The following is a 27,036-nucleotide window of genomic DNA, read 5'->3' as shown; positions in this document are numbered from 1 at the left end:
ATAAAGTTATTTTCAAATATTCCTAACCATCATTAAGAATAATTTGTTGCAAGATGCCTAGAGTTGCCTCTTGGTGAGATGTGTGGCAAACAAGCAAACAAATAAAATCAATGGTTAAATACTAAACTGTGGTTTGTTGGATGACTTCACTAAAGAACTCTGAGATAATACACAAACCTTAACGTCATTAAAGTAACAGTAAGACATTTATCACTTCCAAAGCAAGCAATACTGACTTGGCCAACATCACACAGCAACAAACATCATATCTGCTTAGGAATTTCAGCCCAGATCTTCTTAATCCAAAAATGGATTCATTTTAACTATAGCAACTACAAAAAAGACAATGGAAGAATCTATGTGTAGGATCAGCTAAACAAAAACAGAATCCTAGAGGAAAATCTATGTGCAAATCAGTTTTGAAATTTTCAGTTACTGAAAATGAACATTTTTTCCTTCTGTGCCCATACTAAAACAGAAAGCAATATTTAAGCAGTGAAATAATATAATTTCTACATGCTTCACTGGCCCTTGAATAGCCAAGCAGATGTTCTTGAAACTTCCCCAGAAAAAAAAAATCTTGGCCAAATATAAGCTTATAAAATAATCAGCCTAAGAAGTAATATACAACAGAAGAAGTAATATACAACAGAAATGTGAATATGTCAAAAGGAGAGTTAGAATTAAAGTGTAATTAAAAAGGAACATAGAGAACAAGCGAGAACATTCCCAGTGTGATCTAAAGGAAGAAAAAAAGAACCCATTGTAAATTAATTCCATAGCACAGGGGTGTCAAACTCAATTTCATTGAAAGCTGATATCAGGGTTGTCTTTGATCTCAGAGGCCTGGGGTGGGCGTGGCCAGCTCGATGTCACTTGTGTCCTGGGCACCAGTGGTGGCTCGAGAAGTCTGCCAGTGAAAACAGGTTCCGTTTCTGGCTCCAATGGCCTCCTGAAACTCTCTGCCATTGAAAATGGAGCTCAGGAGGGCTCCATACAGCCCTTGTGAGCTCCATTTTTGGCTGCAACTACCTCCTGCAACCCTCTGTTGGCAAAAACAGAGCTCATGAGGCAGTGGTGGGATTCCATTTTTTTTACTACCGGTTCTGTGGGTGTGGCTTGATGGGCGTGGCAGGGGAAAGATACTGTAAAACCTCCAGTCAGAGGTGGTATTTGCTAGTTCTCCAAACTACTCAAAATTTCCACTACCGGTTCTCCAGAACTGGTCAGAACCTGCTGAATACCACCTCTGTCATGAGGGCCACATGCGGCCCTTGCAAGTTCAGTTTTTGCTGGCAGAGGTACCGCGGGCACCATTTCCAAGGCGGCCCTGCGGGCCAGATCTAACCACCCCTAGGCCGAATCCAGCCCCTGGGCCTTGAGTTTGCCACCCCTGCCATAGGAGGATGAAACAATAAATAAAAGAAGTCAAAATATAGAACATGTACAGTATTTGTACATGTAGAACAAAATATAGAACATGTACAATACATGTACAGTATTTACAAGACTGAATGCGGGATTTACTTGTGGATAAGCAGATGGTCTCGTTATGGATGGATTCAAGCAAAGTGGAATGAATGTAAAGAAGACCATTGAGGACTCTGCACAACCAAATCTTATGAAGAAGTTTTGAGAATTGGGTGTATCTGGCTTTAAGATAACACCCAACTGAGGAATTTTTTTCCAAGTATTGTATCTGAAAAAGTGTCGCACAGAAGAATGCAACCTGTTCTCCATTATTCCAGAGAGTAGAATATAAAATAATGGAATTAAATTATATGACGGCAGATATCAATGGATTTTTTTTAAAAAAAACCTAACAGTAAGAACAGTTCAGCATCCAGGTAGACATTCCAAGGACAGGTAGCCCTCGATTTATGACTACAATTGAAAGCAGAATTTCTGTTGCTAAGCAAGATGGATGTTAAGTGAATCACGTCCAACTTTATGAGATTTTGGCCACAGTGGTTAGTGAATCGCAATAGTTGTTAAGTGAATCATACATGTGTTGTCAAGCAAATCCCAGATTCCTCCACTGACTTTGCTTGTTGGAAGCCAGGTCACAAATGGTGATCATGTGAACCCAGGATGCTGCAACCATTTTAAATACATAGGAACCATGGTGGCACAGTGGTTAGAATGCAGAACAGGTTGTCCTCAGCTTACAACAGTTCAAAGTTACAGTGGCACTGAAAAAAAGTGACATAACAATTTTTCACACTTATGGCTGCTGCAGCATCCCTCTGGTCATGTGATTTACATTTGAATGCTTGAGAATTGATTCACATTTATGATGGTTGCAATATCCCGGGGTCATGTGATCATCTTTTGTGACCTTCTGGCATGCGAAGTAAATGGGAAACCAGGTTCATTTAACAATGGTGTTACTCATTTAAGAACTGCAGTGATTCACTTAACAAATATGGCAAGAAAAGTTGTAAAATGCGGTAAAACTCATTTAACAAATTTCTCACTTAAGCAACATAAATTTTGGGCTCAATTATGGTCGTAACTGGAGGACTACCTGTATTGTAGGCTAATTCTGCTGACTGCCAGGGGTTTGATCCTCACTGGCTCAAGGTCAACTCCATCCTTCCGAGGTCAGTAAAATGAGGACTCAGATTGTTTGGGGCAATAGGTTGACTCTGTAAACCAATTAGAGAGGGCTGGATTTTGGTCACGTGGTCATGCTGCAAAGATTGTAAGCGGAAGGGCAGGCTGTAAATCACTTTTTTTCATTCCATTGTAACTTTAAATGATCACTGAATGGTTTTAAATTGAGAGCTACCTATATTCAAATATGGACTGGAGAACCCTTTCTTCAGAATGTTTCAAACTGACTAAATAGTAGGCATTAGACTCAATGGCTTAAATTATGGTTGCAGTCTGGAACTATGGTTGTGTACCAGTGGTGGAATTCAAAAATGTTTACTGCTGGTTCTGTGGGCAAGACTTGTGGGTGTGGCATGACTTGGTGGGCATAGCTTGGTGGGAACGTGGCAGGGGAAGGATACTGTAAAATCCCCATTCCCTCCCCATCCCACTAACCTGCTTTCCAGCTCCGTTCTCCTGTGCAGGGCAACAAAAGAAGACCCAGACGATCAGCTGGGACTCGGGAGGCAGAGAATAAGTGGGGGCGGGGTCAGTCAGAAGTGGTATTTGCCGGTTCTCCGAACTACTCAAATTCTCCACTACCGGTTCTCCAGAACTGGTCAGAACCTGCTGAATGCCACCTCTGTTGTGTACCTAAGGCTTTGTGGAGATGTAGATGTTGATTTGAGAAGAAAGAAAAAGATAGTGCCACAGTGGTTGTAATAGGAGCAAGCTTCAGGCAGAAAAAAAAAGCTTGGAATTGTTTCAGAATAAATAATTCCTCTTTGTTTAACATTCCTAGCAATATAAGTTTCAAACATCATTCCCATCCATGTCCCAGACATACTGTACATGGGAAGTTGGTCTGAATATTCAAATCCATCTGAAACTTGATTTGGGAATTACAACAGAAATTAACATAAGGAAGATGTTCCAAGAAGGTATTAATATTGCATAAATAATACTAGCAATTTGTACTAAATGCCAAACATGAATCATGTTCCTGAAATTTTTTTCACATAAAATCTGGACTACTGTTTTGGAGATGAAAAGTGGATTCATGGAATATTTTCACTTATTTATTGACATGGTGAGATGTATTTAAATAATCTGTTTCCCCTGATGTGTAATGCATTTTACACTATTCTATCTTTTGCAATAACACTCCAAAATGTAACTCCATGCTCATTTTCCTTTGACCAATAAATACCTAAAGTATGAACAGGATTGTTGAAAATGTGGTATGTTCCATAATGAGCAATCAGTTCATGAACTTTAATTTAAAATTTATTTTTCCTGATTAACCCATTTTTGAGTATGCATGTACAATGTTGTGGCCTGTTGACTGCCAGCCCCTCCAGCAGCTGAACCAAATGAGGAGGAGGTGTGGGAGTCAGGGCCAGCATTAAGGCAACCTGAGAGCTCCAAGGGGAAAGAGGGAATGGAGTTGTCAGAGAGAGAGAGAGAGGCAGAGACTGGGCCATCTGTCAGCCCTCAGATGGAGAGTCAACAGCCTCCAGGTCTGGAGATGGCTGATGAAGAAGAGGAGGAACAGCTGGGTCCAGTGCCTGACATGTGGATGTGCAGAAGGCAGAGGAGAGGAGAGCAGTGGAAATCTATGGGCCGGTCCTTGGAACGGAAGAGCCACTGCTGCCAGCAAAGCCCCACTTTAGCTCTGGGGATAAAAGGCAGGGGGCGGAGATGAATCGACGTGGCAAACAAGTCTCCCTGCTGGACAGACTTGTTAGCCTGCGGTGAGAGAGAAACGTTTTGCAGGGCTGCTAGCACTTCTGATAAAGGAATCATTGATTTAACTACAGAGGGTTTGTCATGTTTGGGGAACTGGGTCAGAACATATTAGCTTAAAAATATGTAGTTGTTCCTGTTGAGGTAATTCCCCGATAGGAGAATGAGTGCATACAGGGAGACGTATAGAGAGTAGTGTTGGAATACTACACACAGAGCAAACAGATACACTGTACAGTAAATGTAGGTTTTTACTTCCAGAAAGGTTTAAGCAAAGTCCAAAATAAGCAGTCCAAAAGTCATTCACAGGTAAATCAGTCAGTTTTTCAATCCAGGGATAATCCAAATATCAAATTCCAGTGTCAAAAACAGTTCAGTATCAGACTTACATCAAATCCAGTAATATCAGTCAATTAGGAAAAATGGAGGAACAGCAATACTTTCCAACAGAAGGAAACAGAGATACTCACTCAGACATGCTCTCTTCTGAGACTAAGACTAAGACAATCCAAGTTTCTGTCTCCATCTTATGGCTGTTTGAAAAACCACACCCAATTGCAGTTTTTGCAATCTCTTAAAGACATAGTACTAAAATGTTTATCCTGGTTTATATATTTCTGTTAGGTGACTTATATTCCTAACAGTTCCTATTGAAAAGAAGGCATTATATTAATCAAAGATTTATGCTCTATTTTAATTCTTGCATCCATGTTACTCTCTTACAGATGACAGTAATCAACATAAATCAGAAGGCAACTGTTTATAAATATCAAAAGATCTCTATGTTAGTGGTGGGGGAGGCTTTGACATATAACACTGGAGCTATAATTAAAAAGCAGGCAAGGACCACCCATTCTGTCTTTCTGGTATTCTCCCATTTTATCCCTTTCCCACATTATTTTCTTTTTCTCCACTCTCCATTGGATTCATACATTTTGTTGTACCATATTGTTTAACCACTTATCAAATAAGCCACATCTGGAAAAGTGGGCACATTTTCCTGGATACATTAGTGTTTCCAGTGAAATGTTGAGGGCCACTATTGAAAAAAAAAATAGTGGGGAAGGTCAGGATAAAAAATAATTTCATGTACATTTTATTAAAATTAAGGAGAGGGAATTACTCTGCAGCTGTGTATTTAAAAATGTTTTCCTCCTGTCGTATTAAAAATTCCAATTTCATAATGAAACATTGACTGTTCACAAAAGTTAAAATGGCAGCCTCAACTCTACCATTCAAACCCAACTTCTTTTGTATTTATGTATACTCATGGCCACCATTTTGACTTGTGAACACCTCTTCTTTTGTTATCTCTAGGTAACCTGTGAGAGAGACCATGGGACCCCAGGTGGTACAATTCTGAAAACCATAACTGCCTACATATACATGGTTTGGTGCATTGTGCTAAGCTCAAAACAAACAAACTGAGTTACACCTAAGTATAAGGCGAGAAGCCATGGCCTATGTAAAATTAGTCTAATTAGAAATTAACCTATTGAAATTACTGTAAATTGCTTTCATGGTTGCTCAACCTTCTACGATGGTTTTTCTTTCTTTCTGGGCAACAGCTAGCAACTGCTTCATTTATCTGCCTCTCTCCTCTCTACTATGTTGACTTTTTCACAACCTGCCACCTGTCTCTCTCTTTGCCATTTTTTTATCCAGCTTCTTGCAGACTGTAGAATGGAAAGCTGAGTTCTGACCTTGGGGACAACTGGTCCTTGTATTAACTTTCAGTGGGGATGTTATAATCACTGATCTTATTAGTTCCAGATGAAAGAAGGTTATTACTCAACACTCTGGGGCCAGGCTGATATTGGTTTTATTAATTTTAATACCAGAATTTCTAGCAAATGATTAACAAGGGCCAACCAGATAATTGTTCCCACAAAAAGTCCCTATTAGCAACAAAGCCACCTTGTTCTTGCTAAGTCCTTGAAATATGCATCAGTGAAGCAGATAATTAAGGGACTGGACATCATTGAAATGTATCAATTAGCAAACAATGGAAGCAGAAGGAAAATATGTGTTGGGGTCACATATGAGAAATGGATGCACTTTTTTTTTTATAGGGCACATCAAGGTAGCCCCTATGAATGTCTTTTTGTAAAGGTTTAAGTCAAAATCAGTATGGTATTTATAATTTTATAATAATTGTGCCAGTTTACCAGTGGTGGGATTCAAAAAAATTTCCTACCAGTTCTGTGGGCATGGCTTGATGTGCATGGCAAGAGAAGGATACTATAAAATGTCCAGTCAGAGGTTTGCTGGTTCTCCTAACTACTCAAAATTTCCACTACCGGTTCTCCAGAACTGGTCAAAACCTGCTGAATACCTCCTCTGCAGTTCACCCAAGTCGCAGAGTTCTGGGTGTGTTAAGGTTGAACTCAAAACCAGTGTGGTATTTTAATAATTTAGTGCCAGCTAAGCTTACCCAAGTTGGAGAGCTCTGGGTGTGTTAAGTTACATCCATATAATTTCAAGCCACAATTCCTAGAAAACAGCAGGTTAGATTAAAGGGGTACTTTTTCCCCTCAACCATATTGCTCACTCCAGTCATATTCTCTTCCCCATTCTATTTCACAGAATAATTGTGATGACTGATTAGGGCTAGAGGGAAGCAACCATTTCACTAATTTTTGCTTCCCAAAGGAAAGCAGGAATAAAAACAAGCTCATACATGGGTTTTGCACAATTTGCTACCAAATCTTACTCTGAAGTCTTATGGAATATTGTATGTGTAATTCCTTGGCAATCATTCTTCATCTTCTTAGTATTTCATCTCCCTGAATTCAAACTCATGCGTGATGTGGAGCAAAGCCTATACAACATGACTTGGGGAAAAATGTGTAGCATTTCATTCCAAAGAAATATGCACATGTTTCCTTCAGCTGTAAATTAGGTTAAGTGGATTGATTCCTAAATAAGTGAGCACAATGTTTCAATCAAAAAGCTCAAAGCTTGTTTGTGTGGATCTAAATTCTGACTTACATATCGAACTATACGAGGCAGTAATGGGGTGGCAATGTTCTAAGGAAGCAAGCTGGACTCAGTGTTTCCATATTATGAAAATGGATCATATTTCTCAAGGCTTTTAAAAGACTTTGCAACTAGATGCTAAGGACAGCAGCAGAGAGTCAGCTTTTTCTTGAATGGTAACAGCCCCAATCACACTGATCTAGAAATAGGTATCCCTGAGCCTATTTATCTCCCTTTGTTATAAAGGAGGGACGCGGTGGCTAAGTGTGACTAAGAAGTTCTGAGCTTGTTGATCGGAAAGGTCAGCAGTTCGGCGGTTCAAATCCCTAGCACCGCGTAATGGAGTGAGCTCCCATTACTTGTTCCAGCTTCTGCCAACTTAGCAGTTCAAAAGCATGTAAAAATGCAAGTAGAAAAATAGGGACCACTTTGGTGGGAAGGTAACAGCATTCCATGCGCCTTCGGCTTTGAGTCATGCCAGTCACATGACCACGGAGACCTCTTCGGACAGCGCTGGATCTTCAGCTTTGTAACGGAGATGAGCACCATCCCCTAGAGCCGGAAACAAGTAGCACGTATGTGCAAGGAGAACTTTACCTTTAATGAAGGACTGTTGTTGGATCAATTGATTGCTGAGCATTAGGAAAAAAAAAACGCAGCTCGTATTCTGAACTAATCTTATTCAAACTTTGCATGAGTATGATTCATAAGCCCATCTGTGGATACCAGTCAGAAAAGCTTGCTGTATTCCAAGTTTCTGAAGCATGTTAAACTTTAACCAACCCACATTAAACTGCAGGACTGATGAGTATGTCATGTTCGGCATGGTATTTCTTTCCTAGTCACTTCCATCCAGTTTAAGAAGAGAAACAGATGGCAGCAGATCTTGTTAATTAATTTATTTCATTTATAGCCTGCTTTTCCTCTGGGGTTCACAGACTGGGTCTCCTTCCGTTTCATCTCCACAGAAACAACCCTTTGAGGTAAATAGGACTGAGAGAGAGAGGAACTGATAGAATTCTATAAGCTCTGTGATTCGGTCAAGACTTGAATCTTGGTCTCACTATTGTAGCCTGATACTTAAATCCCCTATGCTGCCCTGAATGGTCAACTGACATCCTGCAAGCAATCCTCTACTCTTACCTCATATTCTTTGAATGTACAAACTTGTAAAGAATACTAACTTTGCAGGGCCCTACATCATTCTGTTTGGTTATTCACTTGTCTATTTTGATCAGCAGTGTGGAAATAATTGGAGGGAGCAATTTCTGAGCTTTTAGAAGAGGAGTTAAGTTACTGGGACAAGGTTGTTTTTTGTCTTGTTTGGTTTCTTTATTGACATGAAGTTTATTTTACTTATTTATTTAGTTAGTTTGTCAAGCATGTATGAGAAAACAAGTATAAGTATGAACATAACATATAAACATGTAAGTATAAAATGGTATAATTATATACATAATAAATGAGTACAAAAAATGGGAACAGTAGGATGGTAGGCACAAGGGTGGGATTCTACCAATTCTCACCTATTCGCTAGAACCAGTTGTTAACATTCTAAGCAGTTCAGAGAACCGGTTGTTAGAAGAAATTACTGGCCTAATCCTGTAAGGAAGGCAGGAAGGAAACATTCTGGTGTTGCTTACAGAAACTGCCTCTCCCTTAACTCTTATTACATTCTTGGCAAGACTAGACTTCCTGTCTCAGGAACTTCTCTGGAGTTTTTTTTCCCCTCCTTTGTTGGTACTTTGCTTGTGTGGAGTGACCATTCAAAATTACAATGGCACTGAAAAAAGTGACTTATGACCATTTTTCACACTTACAACTGTTGCAGCATCCCCACAGTCATGAGAGGCCAGGCGAGGAGATGCGTGCCTTGATGTGAGTGATATTGAGTTGGCCATGCCCAGCCAATAACATGACCACCAAGCCACGTCCACCCAGTCACATGACCACCAAGCCACGCCCACCAAATAAGCCACGCCCACAGAACCGGTTGTTAAAAAATTTGAATCCCACCCCTGGGTAGGCATGCTAGTGTGCTTATGCACACCCCCTTACAGACCTCTTAGTAATGGAGTGAGGTCCATGGTAGATAGTTTAAAGTTAAAGTTTTGGGAGTATGAGGATGTAACAACAGGTAGTGAGTTCCAGGCATTGACCACTCTGTTGCTGAAGTTGTATTTTCTGCAATCGAGTTTGGAGCGGTTTACTTTGAGTTTGTATCTATTGTTTGCCCATGTGTTATTGTGGTTGAAGGTAGGACATTGACATTGACAGGTAGGACGTTGTAGCAGACAATTTTTGTGTACTAAGCTTAGGTCAGACTGTAGGCAGCATAGTTTTAAGTTGTCTAGGTCCAAAATTTCAAGCCTGGTGGCATAAATTATTCTATTGCGAGCTGAGGAATGGAGTACTCTTCTCGTGAAATACCTCTGGACTCGTTCAATTGTATTAATGTCCGTTATACAGTGTGGATTCCAGGCAGATGGCCTGTATTTGAGAATTGGTCTGGCGAAGGTTTTATATGCCCTGGTTTGCAGTTCAATGTTACCGGAGAAGAAGCTTCGCAAAATTAGGTTAACAACTCTTAATGCCTTTTTGGAAATTCTGTTACAGTGAGCTCTGGGGCTTAGATCTTTTGAAAATGAGTTCTCCTGGGTCCTTGACAGAGTGTGGGTCGTCTAGGAGGTCGTATGCACCCAGTTTGTATTTAGTGTTCTGATTTTGTTGCCGATGTGTAAGACAGAGCATTTGTTGGTTGAGATTTGAAGTTGCCAATTGTTCAACCATTCTGACACATAGTCAAGGTCGCTTTGTAGGTTAGCAGTATTGTCAGTGGTGTTAAATAGTTTTACATTATCAGTGAAGAGGACGCAGTTGCTTTTAATAAACGAATGGTTGTAAGTCAAGGACAAAAACCTGTATTCAAAAGCCAAATTTCAGCCTTCCAGGATCTTAAAGTGGCTACTCTTGGATCAAGCTGTCAAAAATTTCTGCTCTTTCTCTTGGGACTTGATCAGAAACTGGATTTTTCATGTAATATTTGTGTTCATCAACTTCCAATAAGTGCAGGAATACTAACATCATAGACAACAACTGTTTGCATATGTACGTTATCAGTAGATAATAAACATTGTCCATGTTCTCAGTATTTCAGTTCCCTCTATAATTTTGTCAACCCATTATTCAATCAGGACATCATCTCAAAATATCCCTTTATGTAGTCAGCAAAGCATTTGCATTTTATAAAATAGGTGCAGTAAAATATCATGGTTTTTCAGGGAAGGGGTGGTGATGCAAAATAAAGAAAAAAAAAACCTCCCTCATAATACATCTTATTTTTTAATGATAAGTATATTACCATTTTGAGAAATCCAGATTTCTCCTTGATAGGTACAATCTACCTTTAGAGTGTGGATTGGATAAATATAGGCTTTGGTGCACTGCTAATCACAGCTGCTAAAAGCCATGCCCTCTTTTTAATTCCAAGGCCAGAGAACAAGCAGTATTCATGACTGCAGTGAATTATCAGGAACCAATTGTATTTTATTACCTTGAAACATCTTAAATATTGAATCAGTCAAGAGAAATCCATTAGTGCTGTGGAGATAACTTGTCCTATGTACATTATTCTTCGTGTAACAACAGATGCAGATAATATTCAAAGTTAGAATTCACTTCTTGCTCTGTAAATCTTGAGATCAACGTGGTTGCTGATAAAACAACAAATTTAACATCATCTGCCACAGGAATATATTGACTTCGGTGTAGAAGAATAAAAAACAAGCTATAAAAGAATTTATCCATGATTGGTATGAATTGGTCTGGCATATCTGGATTGCCATATTAATATATCAATGCTAGGTTTATCATCAGAGTTATTATCCTAGAGTAGCATAAAATGCTGCTAAATTGCTAATAGCAATAGCACTTAGATTTATATACTACTTCACAGTGCTTTACAGCCCTCTCTAAGTGGTTTACAGAAATAAGGAAAAACTTTCTGACAGTGAGAACAATCAACCAATGGAACAGCTTGCCCTTGGAAGTTGTGGGAGCACCATCCCTTGAGACTTACAAGAAGAGATTGGACTGCCATTTGTCAGAAATGGTGTAGGGTCTCCTGCTTGGGCAGAGGGTTGGACTAGATGACCTACAAGGTCCCTTCCAACTCTGATTATCTGTTATCTGTTGTTATCCGAGTCAGCCTATAGCACCCAACAATCTGAGTCCTCATTTTACCCACCTCAGAAGGATGGCAGGCTAAGTGAATCTTGAGCCTGGTGAGAATTGAACTACCAAATTGCAGGCAGACGGCAGTCAGCAGCAGTAGCCTGCAGTACTGCATTCTACCCACTGCGCCACCAGTACTAAGTAAAATAAAAAAATGTGTATGTGTAGCCATATGCCAAGGCAGAGAAGACTATCTAAAAATACTTAATTTTGTTGGGTTTCCACTATGACTGGATTACAACGGTGCCCTTGGTAAATATAGTCTGATCGGTCTTGGTCTGATTTCATCACTAAGATGTAGATTAGACAAAAAAAAAAATCCATCACATTTTAAGATTAAAGCTACTTTTATTGAGATTGACTGTAGCAATAGAATCTTTCGATCCTGATTATGTTTCACCTCATCCCTCTCTTATACTCAGGTGAATTAGGGAGTGGGGAAAGTGTCTGTCTGAGCTGTTGACACATACTTTATTGTTTGAGCTTAAGTGATGTTTTCTTCCTCATTGCTATGGCAACAGATCTCCCCTCTCTCCCTCAAGGCCATCCTCTTTGCTCTCTACACTCAATGAATGATCACTATATTAAATGTGTTAAAAGGAGGAAAAAGTCTAACAAGAAAGCATTAGCAAGATTAGATAGCACAATGGTTCACAAGAGTACCCAATTTCCACACAATGTGAGCAGACTACAATTCCTATCATCCCCAGTCAAGGTGGACCCTTAAACTCAGGTAACAATGAGCAGTGAGACTGGTATATTGGCCATGCAAAGCAGGTATGATAAGAAATCTAAAGCAATACACGTGGAAGTTCCTAAACTGGCAGAGATCTTTCCATATCTGTGTAACTTGCACAAATACACATAACTGCAGTTATCATCTACTTAAATAAAAATACAGAATGTAAAATTTAAAAATGAGCAAAACAAAATCGAAGCATAGCTCTCACAACAACTCCATGAAGTATGTTGTGCAGAAAGAAACTAAGATGAGGAATTGGATACTTTTCTCAGGTTGCCGCTGATTTACAAGGATCCATCAAACTGAGGGAGAGTGTCAGGTTTATTTATTTTTTATTTTATTTATTTATTTGATTTGTCAATTGTTTACAAGATAATAAGTACAAGTGTATACATAATTGTGAATATATGAAATGGGTACATATAAGAAAAATAAAAGAATAAGAGAAACAATAGGACAGGGACGGTAGGCACGTTGGTGCGCTTATGCACGCCCCCTACAGACCTCTTAGGAAAGGGGTGAGGTCAATAGTAGACAGTCTAAGGTTAAAGTTTTTGGGGTTTGGGGAAGGTTGGTGTTAAGACTCTGGGCTAGAAACCAGGAGTCTCTGATTTCTAGTCCTGCTTTAGACACAAGATGATCTTGGGCCAGTCCCTCTCTCTCAGCTCTAGAAAGCAGGCAAGGACAAAAAAAAACAAACTCTAATAATCTTGTCAGAAAAACTGCTGGGGGCTTGTCTCAAAGGTGCTTTTTCAAAAAAGCAACTGGGCTGTTTATTTTTCCCTGAGGAAAAAGGAGATAGCAATAGCACTTAGACTTATATACTGCTGTACAATGCTTTTACAGCCCTCACTAAGCGGTTTACAGAGTCAGCATAGTTCCCCCAACAAGCTGGGTCCTCATTTTACCCATCTTGGAAGGATGGAAGGCTGAGTCAGCCTTGAGACTTGTGAGATTTGAACGGCCAAATTGCAAGCAGCCGGCAGGCAGCAGAAGTAGCCTGCAGTATTGCACTCTAACCACTGCACCGCCACGGCTCATATTGTTTTGCTTCTCATCCAAGAAGCTGGATCATCCAAGAAGACGTTTTGCTTCTCCTCCAAAATGAAAAGCAAAATGTCATCTTCTTCCTCAGGGAAAAGCAATCCAATTTCCTTTTGAAAAAGCACCTTTAAAACAGTTATGACCTGGATGACTGAGACTCTCCACAGACATGCAGGAATTTGTCCAAGTGTTCAGAAATCAATACCAACTCAAACGTACACACACACACACACACACACACATACACACAAATAATAATCAAAATATGTCAGACTTTATATCTGTATAGGTAGATGTGTACTCTTGGTCTGCAACAAGAAGTAAACCACTAAGCAATTTTCCAGTCTTATAGAACATATCTACCTTCCCTAACTCAACACTTTCTAGATGTTATGAGACATTAACTCCAAGAATTTCCTGCATGTCTAAAAACTGGGAATTTCAGAAGTTAGAGGGCAACACATGCAGGGGGAAAAAACAGACAGAAAGGCTTATTTTCACACTACCGAATATTTTCTTGCACAAAAAATTACTGTTTTCATTAGAAGACTTACCATTTAAAGGACAGAATAACTCAATCATAAGATACAGTAGGGGCTAAAGCTATGCTTAATATCAGATTCAGCATTATATGAACTTTTGTGTATATATCCATGCATTGATTCATTGTTCATGAAAGCAAAACTGGGAATGTAGCCAACTTCAGCATCATTTTTATATACTTTCTATCTCTCTAAATTTAAAGCGATCACTATATTAATTGATCAATTAAAATATATGCAAGGGAAAGTTAAAGAGATATTTAATGAAAACAATCTATACACACACACACACACATGAAGATCACAATTTAAGTACAGGTTGTCCTAAACTTACAACTGTAATCGAGCCTGGCAATTATAATCAAAAGTCATAATGGAAATGGAATCCATGGGAAGTGACCTGATTTTACAACCGTTGCAGTGGCTGTTAAGTGAATGCAGTAGTCATTAAAAAAGCTCATGAACCATTTTTTGTCAGAAACCAGAAGTAAATGTTGATTTTCAGCAAAAATGTCAAAAATTGCAGTCATGTGACTGCGGGAGGCAGCCATCAGCACTGGGTCAGAATTGGATCGTAAGTACTTTTGGGGAGGTTCAATCATAAGTTTGGTCAATCACTAAGCAACTGGTCACAAGATGAGGACTGTGTATCGGTTACATACTGGAGTTAGAATGGTTGAGATCCAGACTGTACTTGACCCTCAATGCTTGGAAGTTCTCTTGGTGACTTTGTGCCATCACCCTTTCAGCTGAACCTCTTTCACAGGGTTGCTGTTGCTGACAAAAGTAGGTAAGAGTTTTTGCAAAGCGGCTGAAAAAACCCTGGGATCTACTTCGATAGTCAAACATAAACATCAATAACGCAGCTTTCAGAAAGATGCCCTCTGGGTGCTCTTCAAACATGTTGGGACTATAATTTCCCAAATTCATAGATAGAATAAAGTTTTAAATAATTAACTATTCAATCATTGGGTCAAGTCTAGTTATCATGTTTAAATTCAGAAAGTTTAAGATTTAAATCAACCCCAAACTGTATGTTTGTCTTGGTCTGGTAGAAGAGGACTCTTTCAGTACAGTTCCATAAAAGTTTAGTAGGAGTAATCCACTCACATTCATAAGGACTTACTCCCAGGTAAGTACAGGTAGAGTGCATTCTCAGGTCTCCTTCTGCTTTTAATAACCTCAGTTTGACCCCCTCTGGGGACCTCAGAATGCTTGCAAGCCCCATAAGAAAAAGGGAGTTATCTTTTGCTGCTCTCAATGAAAGAGAACTAAAAGGTGTTATCGATATTGCCAAGGTCAACTCAAATAAGTGTTTAGGAATGAAATCCCAAGGGGGGGCTTCGGAACGAAGTTGCTTTTCTCAGTTACACTTTCAAATCACTTCCATGGTCCAAGAGCCTCTCTGATAAGAAGTGTACTGTGGTCCAACATATTTGGAGAATGAAGTCAGAAAAAGCTGAAGGAAAAAAGGAAATACATGCAACCAGTTCCAGACAATAGCACAATCAGCATTATTATCAGGGGTGGGATGCTACCAGTTCTGCCCTGCTCTATAGAACCGGTAGCTCTGAAGAGCAGCAGACACCGAAACGTTTCTAAGTTTGCTGCTGTTTGGCCCACCTGCCCACCCGGGCTCTTACCTGTCCTTTATTTCCTGCTTTGTCAACCTCAGCTGCTTTGCACGGCACAGCTGAGGTTGAAAAAGCAGGAAAAAAGAGGCTTTTCAAATGCTGTGCAGTGCTTTTCAGCTGTCTGGGTGGCACAGCTGATGCGTTTTTTACACGCGCGCACAGCATGTAAAACATAGTCACCGAACCGGTGTAACACCATAGTAACACCATTGAATCCTATCCCTTTTGTTATTATTATTTTTGGAGGGGGAAGATTTTTAAACTAACATTTTCTTGCACAGAGAACCTCCTCCCCCAAAGGCTGCAGAGTTATAAAAATATTAACTACAATAGTATATCCAATCTCTTCCAGTTATGATACCTCCCCTGAGCACACATACACCTTATACTTAGGAGCTGAAAGCCAAGTATGGCATGGCTAGTCTAGTAAAAAGAAGGACCAGGGGTGACATGGTAGCAGTGTTCCAATATTTGAGAGGCTGTCACAGAAGGGAGGGGGACAACCTGTTTTCCAAAGCACCTGAAGATTAGACAAGGAATAATGGATAGAAACTGGTCAAGGAGGGATTGTACCTAGAAATAAGGAGAAATTTTCTGACAGTGAGAACGATCAACCAATGGAATAGCTATGGGACCATCATCCCTGGAAGCTTTCAAGAAGAGATTGGACTGCCATCTGTCAGAAATAGGGTCTCTATTGTAGGGTCTCCTGCTTGGGCATGGGGTTGGACTAGATGACCTACAAGGTCCCTTCCAACTCTGTTAATCTGTAAACTAGTAGAACCATCCAAGGAAACAATATGAGTCTTTCTCAGTTCAAGCTATATTTTGCAGTTATCATTAAAAATTAAGAGTAATCTCACATATTATTTCCACCTGTTTCTTGTCCAAAGCAATCTACTTTGAAAGGGCTCCCAATGGGCTCCCAATTTGATAGGAAATCTCTTGTTTTCTGAAAGTGGATCAAATCTAGTTCCTCGGCATGGAATAAGCTGTCAATTTCTTCCTTGGGTTTTCAGCTACTGCTTTTCCCAGCCATACCTAGAGACATCAAGGAATAAAACTGGGATATTTAGCATGCAAAGCAGGTACATTACAACCAAGCTATGACATGTCTGGAGTGTGTTCAACAGCAAGATTAAATGCCAACCACCCACAGATGGCCTCATCTTCTATTGTTAAATGGCGTTCATGCTGTACCATAAACTTACTCCTTGCTGTAGTCCTGGCACCTGAATTACTCAGTAGTCAAGAAAGGTTATCTAACTGTAGTGCTTAAGATGTGTTTTTTTTTAAATAAAAAAAAACTTATTGTGATGGGAGGGAGGCATAAAAGAGAGAGAAATAATTGTGTTTTGTTTTTAAATTTAACTAGCCAAATAAATATATCTCCAATCAGCAAGCTATCCACTTTCTATGTCAAAGCAATTAACCTATTTGCATGCACTAGATTTCAATTAGCATATATTAGATTTCAATTAGCAATTAACAGAGAATTCCTTTGTACTACAGAATACAAAAGGTTTCTCTGTCACCCTCCCCCTTTCTGTCAAAATGCTTTCTGCAAACAAATTCCTTTCAAAACAGATAATTAGTAAGAGAACATATTAGAATATGTCCTTCCCCAAGAAGCCATCTAATTTTACCTCTGTTTTGTCTTCTTTTTGCCTTTACGAAATACAAGTAGCAAAAATTCATGGACACATTTGAAGTATCATCTGTTTTCATAATTAGGTACAATTTCCTCCTAGCTGTTCTGTATTGTTTGATTGATTACACTAAATAAGTAAGCATTGTTTTTATCCTAAAGTCTTCTAAATTTTAAAAAGACATCCTTTTTCCAGATCATACAGAGGTCTCCAACCTTGGCAACTTTAAGACTTGTGGACTTCAACTCCCAGAATTCCTCAGCTTTGCTGGCTGAGGAATTCTGGGAGTTGAAGTCCACAAGTCTTAAAGTTGCCAAGGTTGGAGACCTCTGAATTTATAGAACACAAGGCTGAAACTTACTCAAGCCCCTCTCATGCACATGCATTCTTTAAATACCTTTTTCATTCTCCAGTATTATTACAAATGTTGTACACTGGGCATTTAGATCTAATATACACCTAACATGTAGAGGTTTTCATAAAGGCAGCTTGAAAGGTATACCACAATTATTTATTATTTATGCAGATATAAAGCTGAAGTGGTTGGGATCCAGAGCTGTATACAGCATCTAGATACTCACAGAAAAAAAACTCAAGGTGATATAAACCAGGAAATTTTAGAAGGCATTGATGAGCAAGAAAGAGCAATGAAATAAAATCATCAACAACAAAGTCTCAATTATTCAGATGAACAACCCCAAGAGATCCTTTTCTGCATGTCTGTGTGTGTTAAGAAAATTTACTATTTTTGGAAGCTGACTTTTTTGTGAAGAAAAATGCTCACAACACGATCATGGCAATAATGGCATTCTACCCCATTCTCCAAGAACATGTAAAATTTATAATAATCTATCTCCACAACAATCCTACCAGGTAAGATAAAAAATAGACAAAACTTCTCTCATGACCTTCAAAGGAAAAATAGGATTTTGCTGTTCAAAGCTCCCTACCCCACCATGGTTATCTCTAACAAGCTTTGTAGAGGTAGGTAATTTTGAAATGGCAGTGATGCCTGACCATCTATTTTGAATACTAGCGTTTTTCCATGTTTTATAGTATGTCAGGAGTAGCACTCTCAAAAGCTTTTGCCAACCAGTTGTATTTTAGCACTGAATTGAACCGCTTGTCCCCCTTTTTAACATGCACATCCATTACTCAATGCATTACTGCAGCATCAAGCAAATGTGTGAACCCGCCAACTTCATAGTAGAATGGTTAGATTTTCATTTTATAACTTTGCGTATCAGAGGCACAGCATTAACTGTCTGCTGGTTCAAATACACAACTTCCCCAGTGGGGTAAACAGAGAGATGGGGCAGGATAGGGTATGTGAATATGTGAATGTGTCCGGTTCAGGGCAAAAACAAAAAACCAACGGTGAGGTTTTGGATATCTAATCTGAATTAGAGTTGCTATCCTCACAGAATAGTAGACAAGTGTAATGAATCAAAAAGAAACCAAAGTGATTTCATCACACACATCACTTTGTGGGACCCTTCCAGGCTGTTATGGATATATCGATCTATGCAGTCCTAAAGTCCGGAAAAGACGGCTGTAAATATATGGTTCCATGAGCCGCAACTTTCTTCCCCTATTCTCAGAATACAAACTGGATCTCGCAGATAGGGGAAATATTTCAGCACCATGGATAGCGATATGACTCCTATTTAAATCTCGTGGCCATCTAAGCAGAAGCCGAAGATCGGAATGTATGTATGGTACAGACAGATTCTCATTATAAAACGGGGAGATATGTCATGATCCCCAGTCCGCCATCACATTCGTTTATCAATCCCCATCAGATAGCAGGCGCTGCATGGAAACAGCGTCCAATGTCACCTTTCCCGAGAAGGCAAAGGAGCTGTTCCTGGCGCGATCAAGACTCAACCGTCTCGCAGCTTCCCACCAATGAAACCAAGCAAAACATCCAACAACAACAACAAAACCAATGCCCCCTTCCCCGTCCTCCCCAACGACCCCCGGTTCCTACCTGGGATGGCCAGGTTTGCCAGCGGCACGCTGTGGATGCTTTCGGGCAAACTTGCCATCCAGTCGGCGAATTTCAACTCAACCTTGCCTTGCGACGAAGCCATGCTCGGTGCCTGCCAAGGAAACCGCTCGTTCGCTCGCTCGCTCGCCTGGCTCAGCCGGTTAGCAGCAGCCGCGGCAGCCCCTCCTCCTCCTGCCGGCTCCTGGAAGCCCAGCCGCTTTGCTCGTCTCCAGCCCTCGCTTTGCTAGAGAGAGTTTTTACGCGCCACGCTGCGCCACGCCCACGGGTGGATGGCGCAGGCACGTGCGGAGTCGACTTATTATGCCAAATCCTCTCGGTGGCCGCTGAAGGGGCTCGGCTAGAAAAGCGCCAGTCTGGGGAGCGCAGCTGCCGCCCCGCCGCCTCCCTTTGCATTACAGAGCGCATCTTCCGTCTACCTAAAACTCCGCCGAGGGCTGAACGCACGCCTAGGGCGCAAAGGGGGCCTCCAGACGAACCCTAACCCTGGATCGCCTCCTGGGGAGGGTCAGGCCAACCCGAGAATCAACAGCAGGTTCTTCTCCCCTTGTGGAGTCACATGGGGAGGGGGGAAAACATACAAGACGGAGGTATTTTTCTCGAGGAATGAAAACGTGCGCGATCTGGAGGAAGCAACAACCTCCTTGATTTTTGCGCCATCGTTTTAGCGCCTTGGCTGGGAGGATCGTTATGCATAGGCGCAAAAAAAGGAGCGTTGCCATCCTACTCTCATTCTTTCTTTACCCCACTCCGACTCAAGCCTGCCCTATCGTTGAAGTGGTTTATGGGGATTGGGTTTACGGAACACAGCCCTCAAGATTCAGCCACACCGTTTGGGTTGCCATCTTGTCAGACCTTGCCTGGGAGAAAGTCCATTGTAACGTTGTAATGCAAACTGCCTCTTAGGCACTTGCCTGCAACAAGTACAAAAGGTATGAAGTTGCATTGTGGCATCACCATATACATTGTGTTGTTATGGTTAGCTTTAAGCAGTGGCCATGTTCTTTCTTTCCCAGAGATAACTTAGCTTTGGTCCTCGAGGCTCCAGTTTTGACAACTGCCATGGGTCCTATGGAGATATGCTTTGAAGACAACGAGGATATTGCTGGTAATGCCCAACATCATGGCTGCAAATCTTATGCAGAGCACCCTTTAAAGAGCACTTGTCACTGTTCCTCTACAACTGTATGGGCTACCTGGAGCTTAGCAGGTGAATTTGAAAGGTCTAGTAACAATATTTAAACAGCATTAATATTTAGTTTGTCAAAGAGCATATCCACAGAACATTTAGATCTGCAGAGATGCATCTTCACAGTGCCTCACGCACACACACACACACACACACATTGGGGAGTGTTGAGGGTTTTCTCTGTTGTGATATTCATTATTTGAAATGGTCTTCTTTTACTTCTCGGACTTCACACTCTTATGTTTTAAGGGGTGTCTAATATTTCTTCTTCATTACTATGAAGTTTACTAGTTTATTACTATTATTGTTGTACTATTTATTATTACTATGCCAGTTTGGTGTAGTGGTTAAAGCATCAGGCTAGAAACCCAGGAGACTGTGAGTTCTAGTCCCACCTTAGGCATGAAAGCTGGCTGAGTGACTTTGAGCCAGTCACTCTCTTTCAGTCCAACTCACCTCACAGGGTTATTGTGGGGAAAACAGGAAGAGAAAGGGGTATTAAGTATGTTAGCTGCCTTGAGTTGTCAAAATAATAAAGGTGGAAAAATAAATAAAGACATGGTTTACAGTACCTTTTCTGACAAATACATTAATTATTTTACTTGGTTTTATTATTGTTTTTGTGTATTGTAATCTTTCCCATATAAATATACCCACAACACAAATCTGTACTATGGTCACAACTGCTATTATTGCTGATAGGAAAAAGGACTAGAGAAGACAAGTGGGTTGCACAAAAGACTAAAAGAACAGGAAGTGAGGTTTTGTTTTGAGATATACCATACTATTGGCCTATCAACAAAGGCAGTTGTATTATGTTTAGTGAGTCAATGGTTAAAATATGTGAGTTTTGTAGTTTGCAAATCAATACAATTTCCATAACCGACTTATATAATGCTGCAATTGATCCCAAATATTCTTTCCACCATACCAATCGTTGACCAAAGGTGAGCAAACAAGCAAAAGGGATGGCTCTGTTTTGCTAATACATCTAGATAGCTCAGCTTCATTCTTTTCATTACATCACCCAAGAAACAGAACATGCAAAGAATTAAAGCAGAGATCTTCCACCTTTGTGGGCTGATAGGAAGATTTGGCATCTTGAAAGTAGGACATAAGAGGGTCTGCCATCTTTATCCATGCTGAGTGATAAAAACCCTGTAGTATTCAGATCCATAGCAGAAAAGCTGCTTTAGATCTTGTATGAGCATGCCAACTGTTTTTGTTGTTGTTGTTTGGTTTATTTGTTTTTGGCACCTTCAAGTCAGTCTTGAGTTTTGGCAACTGCCTGGATTTGGTCTTGAAGTTTTCTTGGCAAGATTTTATTTTTTTATTTTTTTAAATAAAGTTTTATTTGGGTTTTCACACACAAAATACAAGTAAAACATCTTTTTTGAAAATAGTATGGTCCCGGGTTGAACTTCTTTATACAGACACAAAGCTCAATTTCATGCTCCTTTTTGTATTCTATTCCATATCTTATACTATTTTACATTTTCTATATAATTTTTCCCCTCTTTTAATTTTCTCAATTTTATTTTGATTATCTCTTCTCAATTCAAATCATTATATTTATACTTTTGTCTGTTCTGTTTCAATTTCATATTATCTTTTCTCATTAAACAAATTTTCTCCTGTAGTTACTAATTGGAGTATGACACCTTTATATCTTTTAATTACATCCATTCAACTCTTATTTAAACTTCAATATATACCTTAAGTTTATGACCTTCAATATAATACATAACTTCCAATCGAATTCTGCTTGGCACATTCTTATAATACACACTATATTCTTTTTTAAAAAAAGAAAGATTGTAAATATATGTAATTATAAACCCTCATTCCATTCCAGTTCAATTATATCATTAATAATCATTAAAACCATAACATCTTTAACACTTCTTTTCAATTAAATATCATACTTCCTTAAAAACACATATAATCTCCATAATTAATTTTTCCCTTATTTCTCTTCACATATGTTTTATAAATCATTAAATATACCTTTTGTTACATTTATTTATTGACAAGCATTCCACTGAATTACGATAGCTATTTTATCAGACATTTTAATCATACATTGTTGCACATTTTCTAAAATTATTTCTGCTTCTAATATAACCATACTATCTTATGTACCTTTGCAGAATCCCTTTTTCCATTAAGTTTTCACCCATTATCTCTAAATAGGCCCTGTTTCTCTATATTTTGCTTCTGTCCTTTATAACTTCTTTTCCTTTCTTTCTTCCCTCTCATCTTCTCCCTCCCCTTTTTACCCCCTTGTCTCTCTAGTTCTAATTCTCTCTTCTGCATTTCCCTCTTCTGTTGCTTTCTGATTTTATACTTATTTTTCACTCTATTTTTTTTTTTTGGAGTTGTTTTTCCCAATCTTAAACTTTCCATTCTCTTTCCCCCTCCCCTTTCCTTTTTTCCCCCATCTAAGATTACTTGTTCATTAAAGATGGCTTCTTCTTTGTCGCAATCTTGTTCTGCAGGCATTTCTTGTTGTTTCTCATAATTCCAAATCTCCATTTCTAAAAACTGAAATACGAAGCCAAAAGAACCTCTCCCTTCTTGTGCATCTTCTTTGTACTTTTTAAGTTCCATTTTCAGTTCTTCTAAAAGTGGAGCCATTTTAAAAGTTTTAAACAACCACCCGATTGATTTTAGTCATTCAAAACAATAACCAAGAATCCAGAAATCATCAAGTAATCCAGATAGTCCCAAGTTATATCTTCTTATTTCTTTTTCAACTTTCTCTTCCCGGGGTTTTTGTTGCGATATTTCAGTTAGAATGTATCTTTTGGAAGTCTTGTTGAGATTTTGCTGTAAGTTCTTTTTTAATTCCAGGTAGTCTCCTCCCTTCCAGATCCTACCCTTTTATTCTTTTTCTCTCCTTTCCTGTTTTCAAAAGCTTTTAATTATCCAGAAATCTTTATTATCCCTTTGACTTTTTATTTTCAGCATTAAATGCCTATCGATGTCAAAGTGGATTTTTTTCCAATTTCTTGCTTAAGTCTCTTAGCTGTCAGTATAGGAAAAGCAGAAAAAAAAAACCAAATCTTTTCCCTTTTCTCTCTCCTTCACAGCTTAAAAATCTTCTTAGGGAAAAATGTTATTGTTTTTTTTAATAGTTTCAATTCCAGGGTACCTTATTTGTTGCTTTTGCTGTTTGACTCGGTCAACCAAAACTTTCTCCTCTTATCTTCCTCCTGCACATTCTTTTCCGGCCGAGTTCTTCTTTGTGGTGGCCATTTCTGACCACTGCTTCAACCGCCTTCGGGAAAGGGAGTAATGGCCAGCTGGGGAGGAGAGATGCGGCTCTCCTCAACCCTGCTGTCAGTCTCCCCCCTCTTCACCACCTCTACGGGGTGGCGTAGCCCCGAAACCAGCCGGTTCGGGGCGCTCCAGAGGCGAGCACGGATTGAAGCCTCACAGAGACGAGGTTTCAGTGTGTCACTGAAGAAGCTCAAACCGGAAGTCCTTCTTGGCAAGATTTTAGAAGTGGATTGCTATTGCCTCCTTCCTATGGCTGAGAGAGAGTGATTGCCCCAATGTGGCTTTGTGCCAAGGTGGCTTCAGGCAGGATTGGAAAATTATGGTATCCCAGATTCCAGCCCAATCTCTAGCCCAAACTGGCTGTGCCTGTCAATTATTCTTAAAGATAAGTACAGTGTTGTCTCTTTGCTGGACTGCATCACAATTTTGTACAACTCGGGGATGCGATGGCTCAATGGCTAAGATGCTGAGCTTGTCAATCAAAAATGTCGGCAGTTCGGTGGTTCGAATCCCTAGTGCCATGTAACAGAGTGAGCTCCCGTTACTTGTCCCAGCTTCTGCCAACCAAGCAATTCAAAAGCAAGTAAAAATGCAAGTAGAAAAATAGGGATCATTTTGGTGGGAAGGTAACAGTGTTCCGTGTGCCTTTGGCATTTAGTCATGCTGGCCACATGACCACAGAGACGTCTTCTGGCTCTTTGGCTTTGTAACAGAGATAATCACCCCCCCCAAGAGCCAGAAATGACTAGCCCATGTGTGTGAGGGGAACCTTTACCATTTTAGAAGAAGGCAAAGGGATTCTTATCATCTTAGTTTCCCAGATTGCTGTTTACCAGTTCTACTTCCTTTTGTCATTTTTTGTAGACAAGTGAGATCTCTTCCAAAGAAAGCACTGGAGTCTTGTGCCATTTCATTTTCCAAGAATTCTGTGGAAATTGTGGTGTATTTGGGACCCAGAAGTATCCTTGGAATACAGATTATGATACAGGCTAGTCTCCCGTTTTTGTTCCTTTCCTTTCGTTTTCTCATTCAAAACACTATTTAAAAATGAAATAAGCTGAAGTCTTACAAGTTCTGAGATAAGTGTCAGTGAACATATGGACGCTATGCTGGAAATGAAGGAGCAGATGAGCAGAGGAAATGACAAGCATTATTTGCCTGCAAAGAAGATTGGAGCCAATGACTTTGTCTCCTTTTCTCTTTTTGAAGACAATGATGCAAATGAAAAAGAAGTTATCTTCCAACTTCTATTTCTTGCTCATCCTTCCTAGGCATTATGGCCAAATGGATAGCGCTCTGAAGAGAAAGAATTACCATCTCAACATGCTTGCCAGCCTATTCTGCAGCATCTCAGCTGAGCATGGAAGAAATAGACTTCAATCTCTCTTACTCATCATCTGATTCTGCTTAGAGGAACATTTTTTCCATGATAGTACAGTAAAAGAAAAGAGCAATGGGCCCTGTGCTATGCAACAACATGAAATTTAATGTGAAGAAAACCAAGGTTTTACACCTAGGCAGGAAAAACCAAAGGTACAAGTACAGGTTAGGTGAAACCTGGCTCAAAAACAGTGACTGTGAGAGGGATCTTGGAATCTTAGTGGACAATTATTAAACATGAGCCAGCAATAAACATGAAGCGGCAGCCAAAAAAGTGAATGCAATCCTTGGTTGTATAAACAACCAAGATTCAAAATCATGTGAAGTATTAATACCAATTTTTAAATGCTTAGTAAGACCACACCTGGAATACTGCATCCAGTTTTGGTCACCACATTATAAAAAAGATGTTGAGCCTTTGGAAAAAGTGCAAAGAAGAGCAGCTAATAAGGGTCTGGAGACAAAAACATATGACGAAAAGTTGCAGGAATTGGGTATGGCCATTCTAGAGAAAAGAAGGACTAGGGTGGACATTAGCAGTATTCCAGTAGTTGAGGGGCTGCCACAAAGAAGAGGGGGTCAACTTATTTTCCAGAGCACCAGAAGGCAAGACAAAAAAAACAAAGGATGGAATCTTATCAAGGAGAGAAGCAACCTGGAATTAAGGAGAAACTTCCGAACTGTGAGGACAATTATCCAGTGGAACAGCTTTGCCTTCAGAAGTTGGGGTGCTCCATCACTGGAGGCTTTTAAGAAGAGACTGGACAGCCACTTGTCTGAAATGGTATAGGGTCTCCTGCCCGAGCAGAGGATTAGACGAGAAGAGGTCCCTTCCAGCTCTATTTTGATCGATAGAGAAACTTGTATGCAATGGCTCCCCAGACAGCAAAGTAGGAAAGTGATGCTGCTGACTTAATGCTTAATGACCAAAGTCACAATGGACTCAAAAAAAAAAGTTACTTTCAAACCATCCTTGAAACTAAATCATTCCCATGGTCACAGGATCACATTTCAGGCACTTGGAAACTGGCTCACGTTTATGTGGTCACATTTTGCGACTTTTGTGCTGTTTCCCAGCAAAAAGACAACAACCACCACCCATTGCATTCAGACTTACAAACATGCGGTTTTATTAACAACTGCTATGACTGTTGTTAATGACTTACAACCAGAAGGCTGATCTGGTAGGTTGCACATTTCCCCCTCTCTACAATTCAAAGTGACAGAAACTTAACAAGAGCATGTAGCAAGAAAAACGGACCGACAGGAAGCAGTGTCCTGCTTCTTCTTCACCCTCTGCAAGAACATGATTCACATTTTTATCTCCTTTCCTTGACTAAAACATTTATTTTCCATGTGTCTCTATAACATGCCTCTTATTAGTTTGATGATGTTCTTATGGTTGTCAGCATATTCTTCCCCTCTCAGTTTAATTCTCTCTTTTTTCTGTCTCTGACCTAATTCTGTTCAAACACTACAGACTCTTAGCTGCAAATACAGTTAAGTAATTCGGGTTTTCTTATTACTTTTGCATCTTAACCAAAGTTTAATTTTCTTTCATGCAAACACCAATCTCAATAATATTTCCTCCTAGAAACTATAGTCCTAGCTTCAGTACTTCTCTCTAAATACATTCTTGTTTGAACAAAAGCATCTACAGTACTGAGAGTATCATAAAAAAACATAGTAACAACCAGATGATGACACAGGTGTAATAGCAATAGCACTTAGACAAATATACCTTAGACTAATATAATGTATACTTAGACTATACATATAATATAATATATATGTATAGCTTCACAGTGCTATACAACCCTCTTTAAGCAGTTTACAGAGTCAGCAAATTGCCCCCAACAACCTGGGTCCTCATTTTACCCTCCTCGGAAGGATGTCATCATACGTGCGGTCATTTCTCCCATCCCACATCTGACACCACTGCAACACCTCAGAGTAAAGCATCCTTGGATACAAACTCTGGTGAAGAACAAAATCTAGTTAATAAACGGTAGC

The 27,036-nt window shown here is 39.7% G+C and overlaps 1 protein-coding gene across 1 annotated transcript in view; it reads right to left on the bottom strand.

Moving 5' to 3' along the window:
- PLCXD3 (phosphatidylinositol specific phospholipase C X domain containing 3) overlaps nt 1-20,018 on the bottom strand; it is a 96,495-nt gene extending 76,477 nt beyond the window's left edge. Inside the window, exon 1 of the mRNA XM_026666322.2 lies at nt 19,155-20,018. Coding sequence (XP_026522107.1) covers nt 19,155-19,257 — 103 coding nt within the window. The 5' untranslated portion in view covers nt 19,258-20,018. The remainder of the gene's footprint in view (nt 1-19,154) is intronic.
- Between the last annotated feature and the right edge of the window lie 7,018 nt (nt 20,019-27,036).

This window comes from Notechis scutatus, chromosome 2 (genome assembly GCF_049901735.1).
Source record: "Notechis scutatus isolate UNSWTSFEM ecotype Mainland chromosome 2, rNotScu1.2, whole genome shotgun sequence".
Lineage (NCBI taxonomy): Eukaryota > Metazoa > Chordata > Lepidosauria > Squamata > Elapidae > Notechis > Notechis scutatus.
This window is presented reverse-complemented; position numbering and strand designations above follow the sequence as displayed.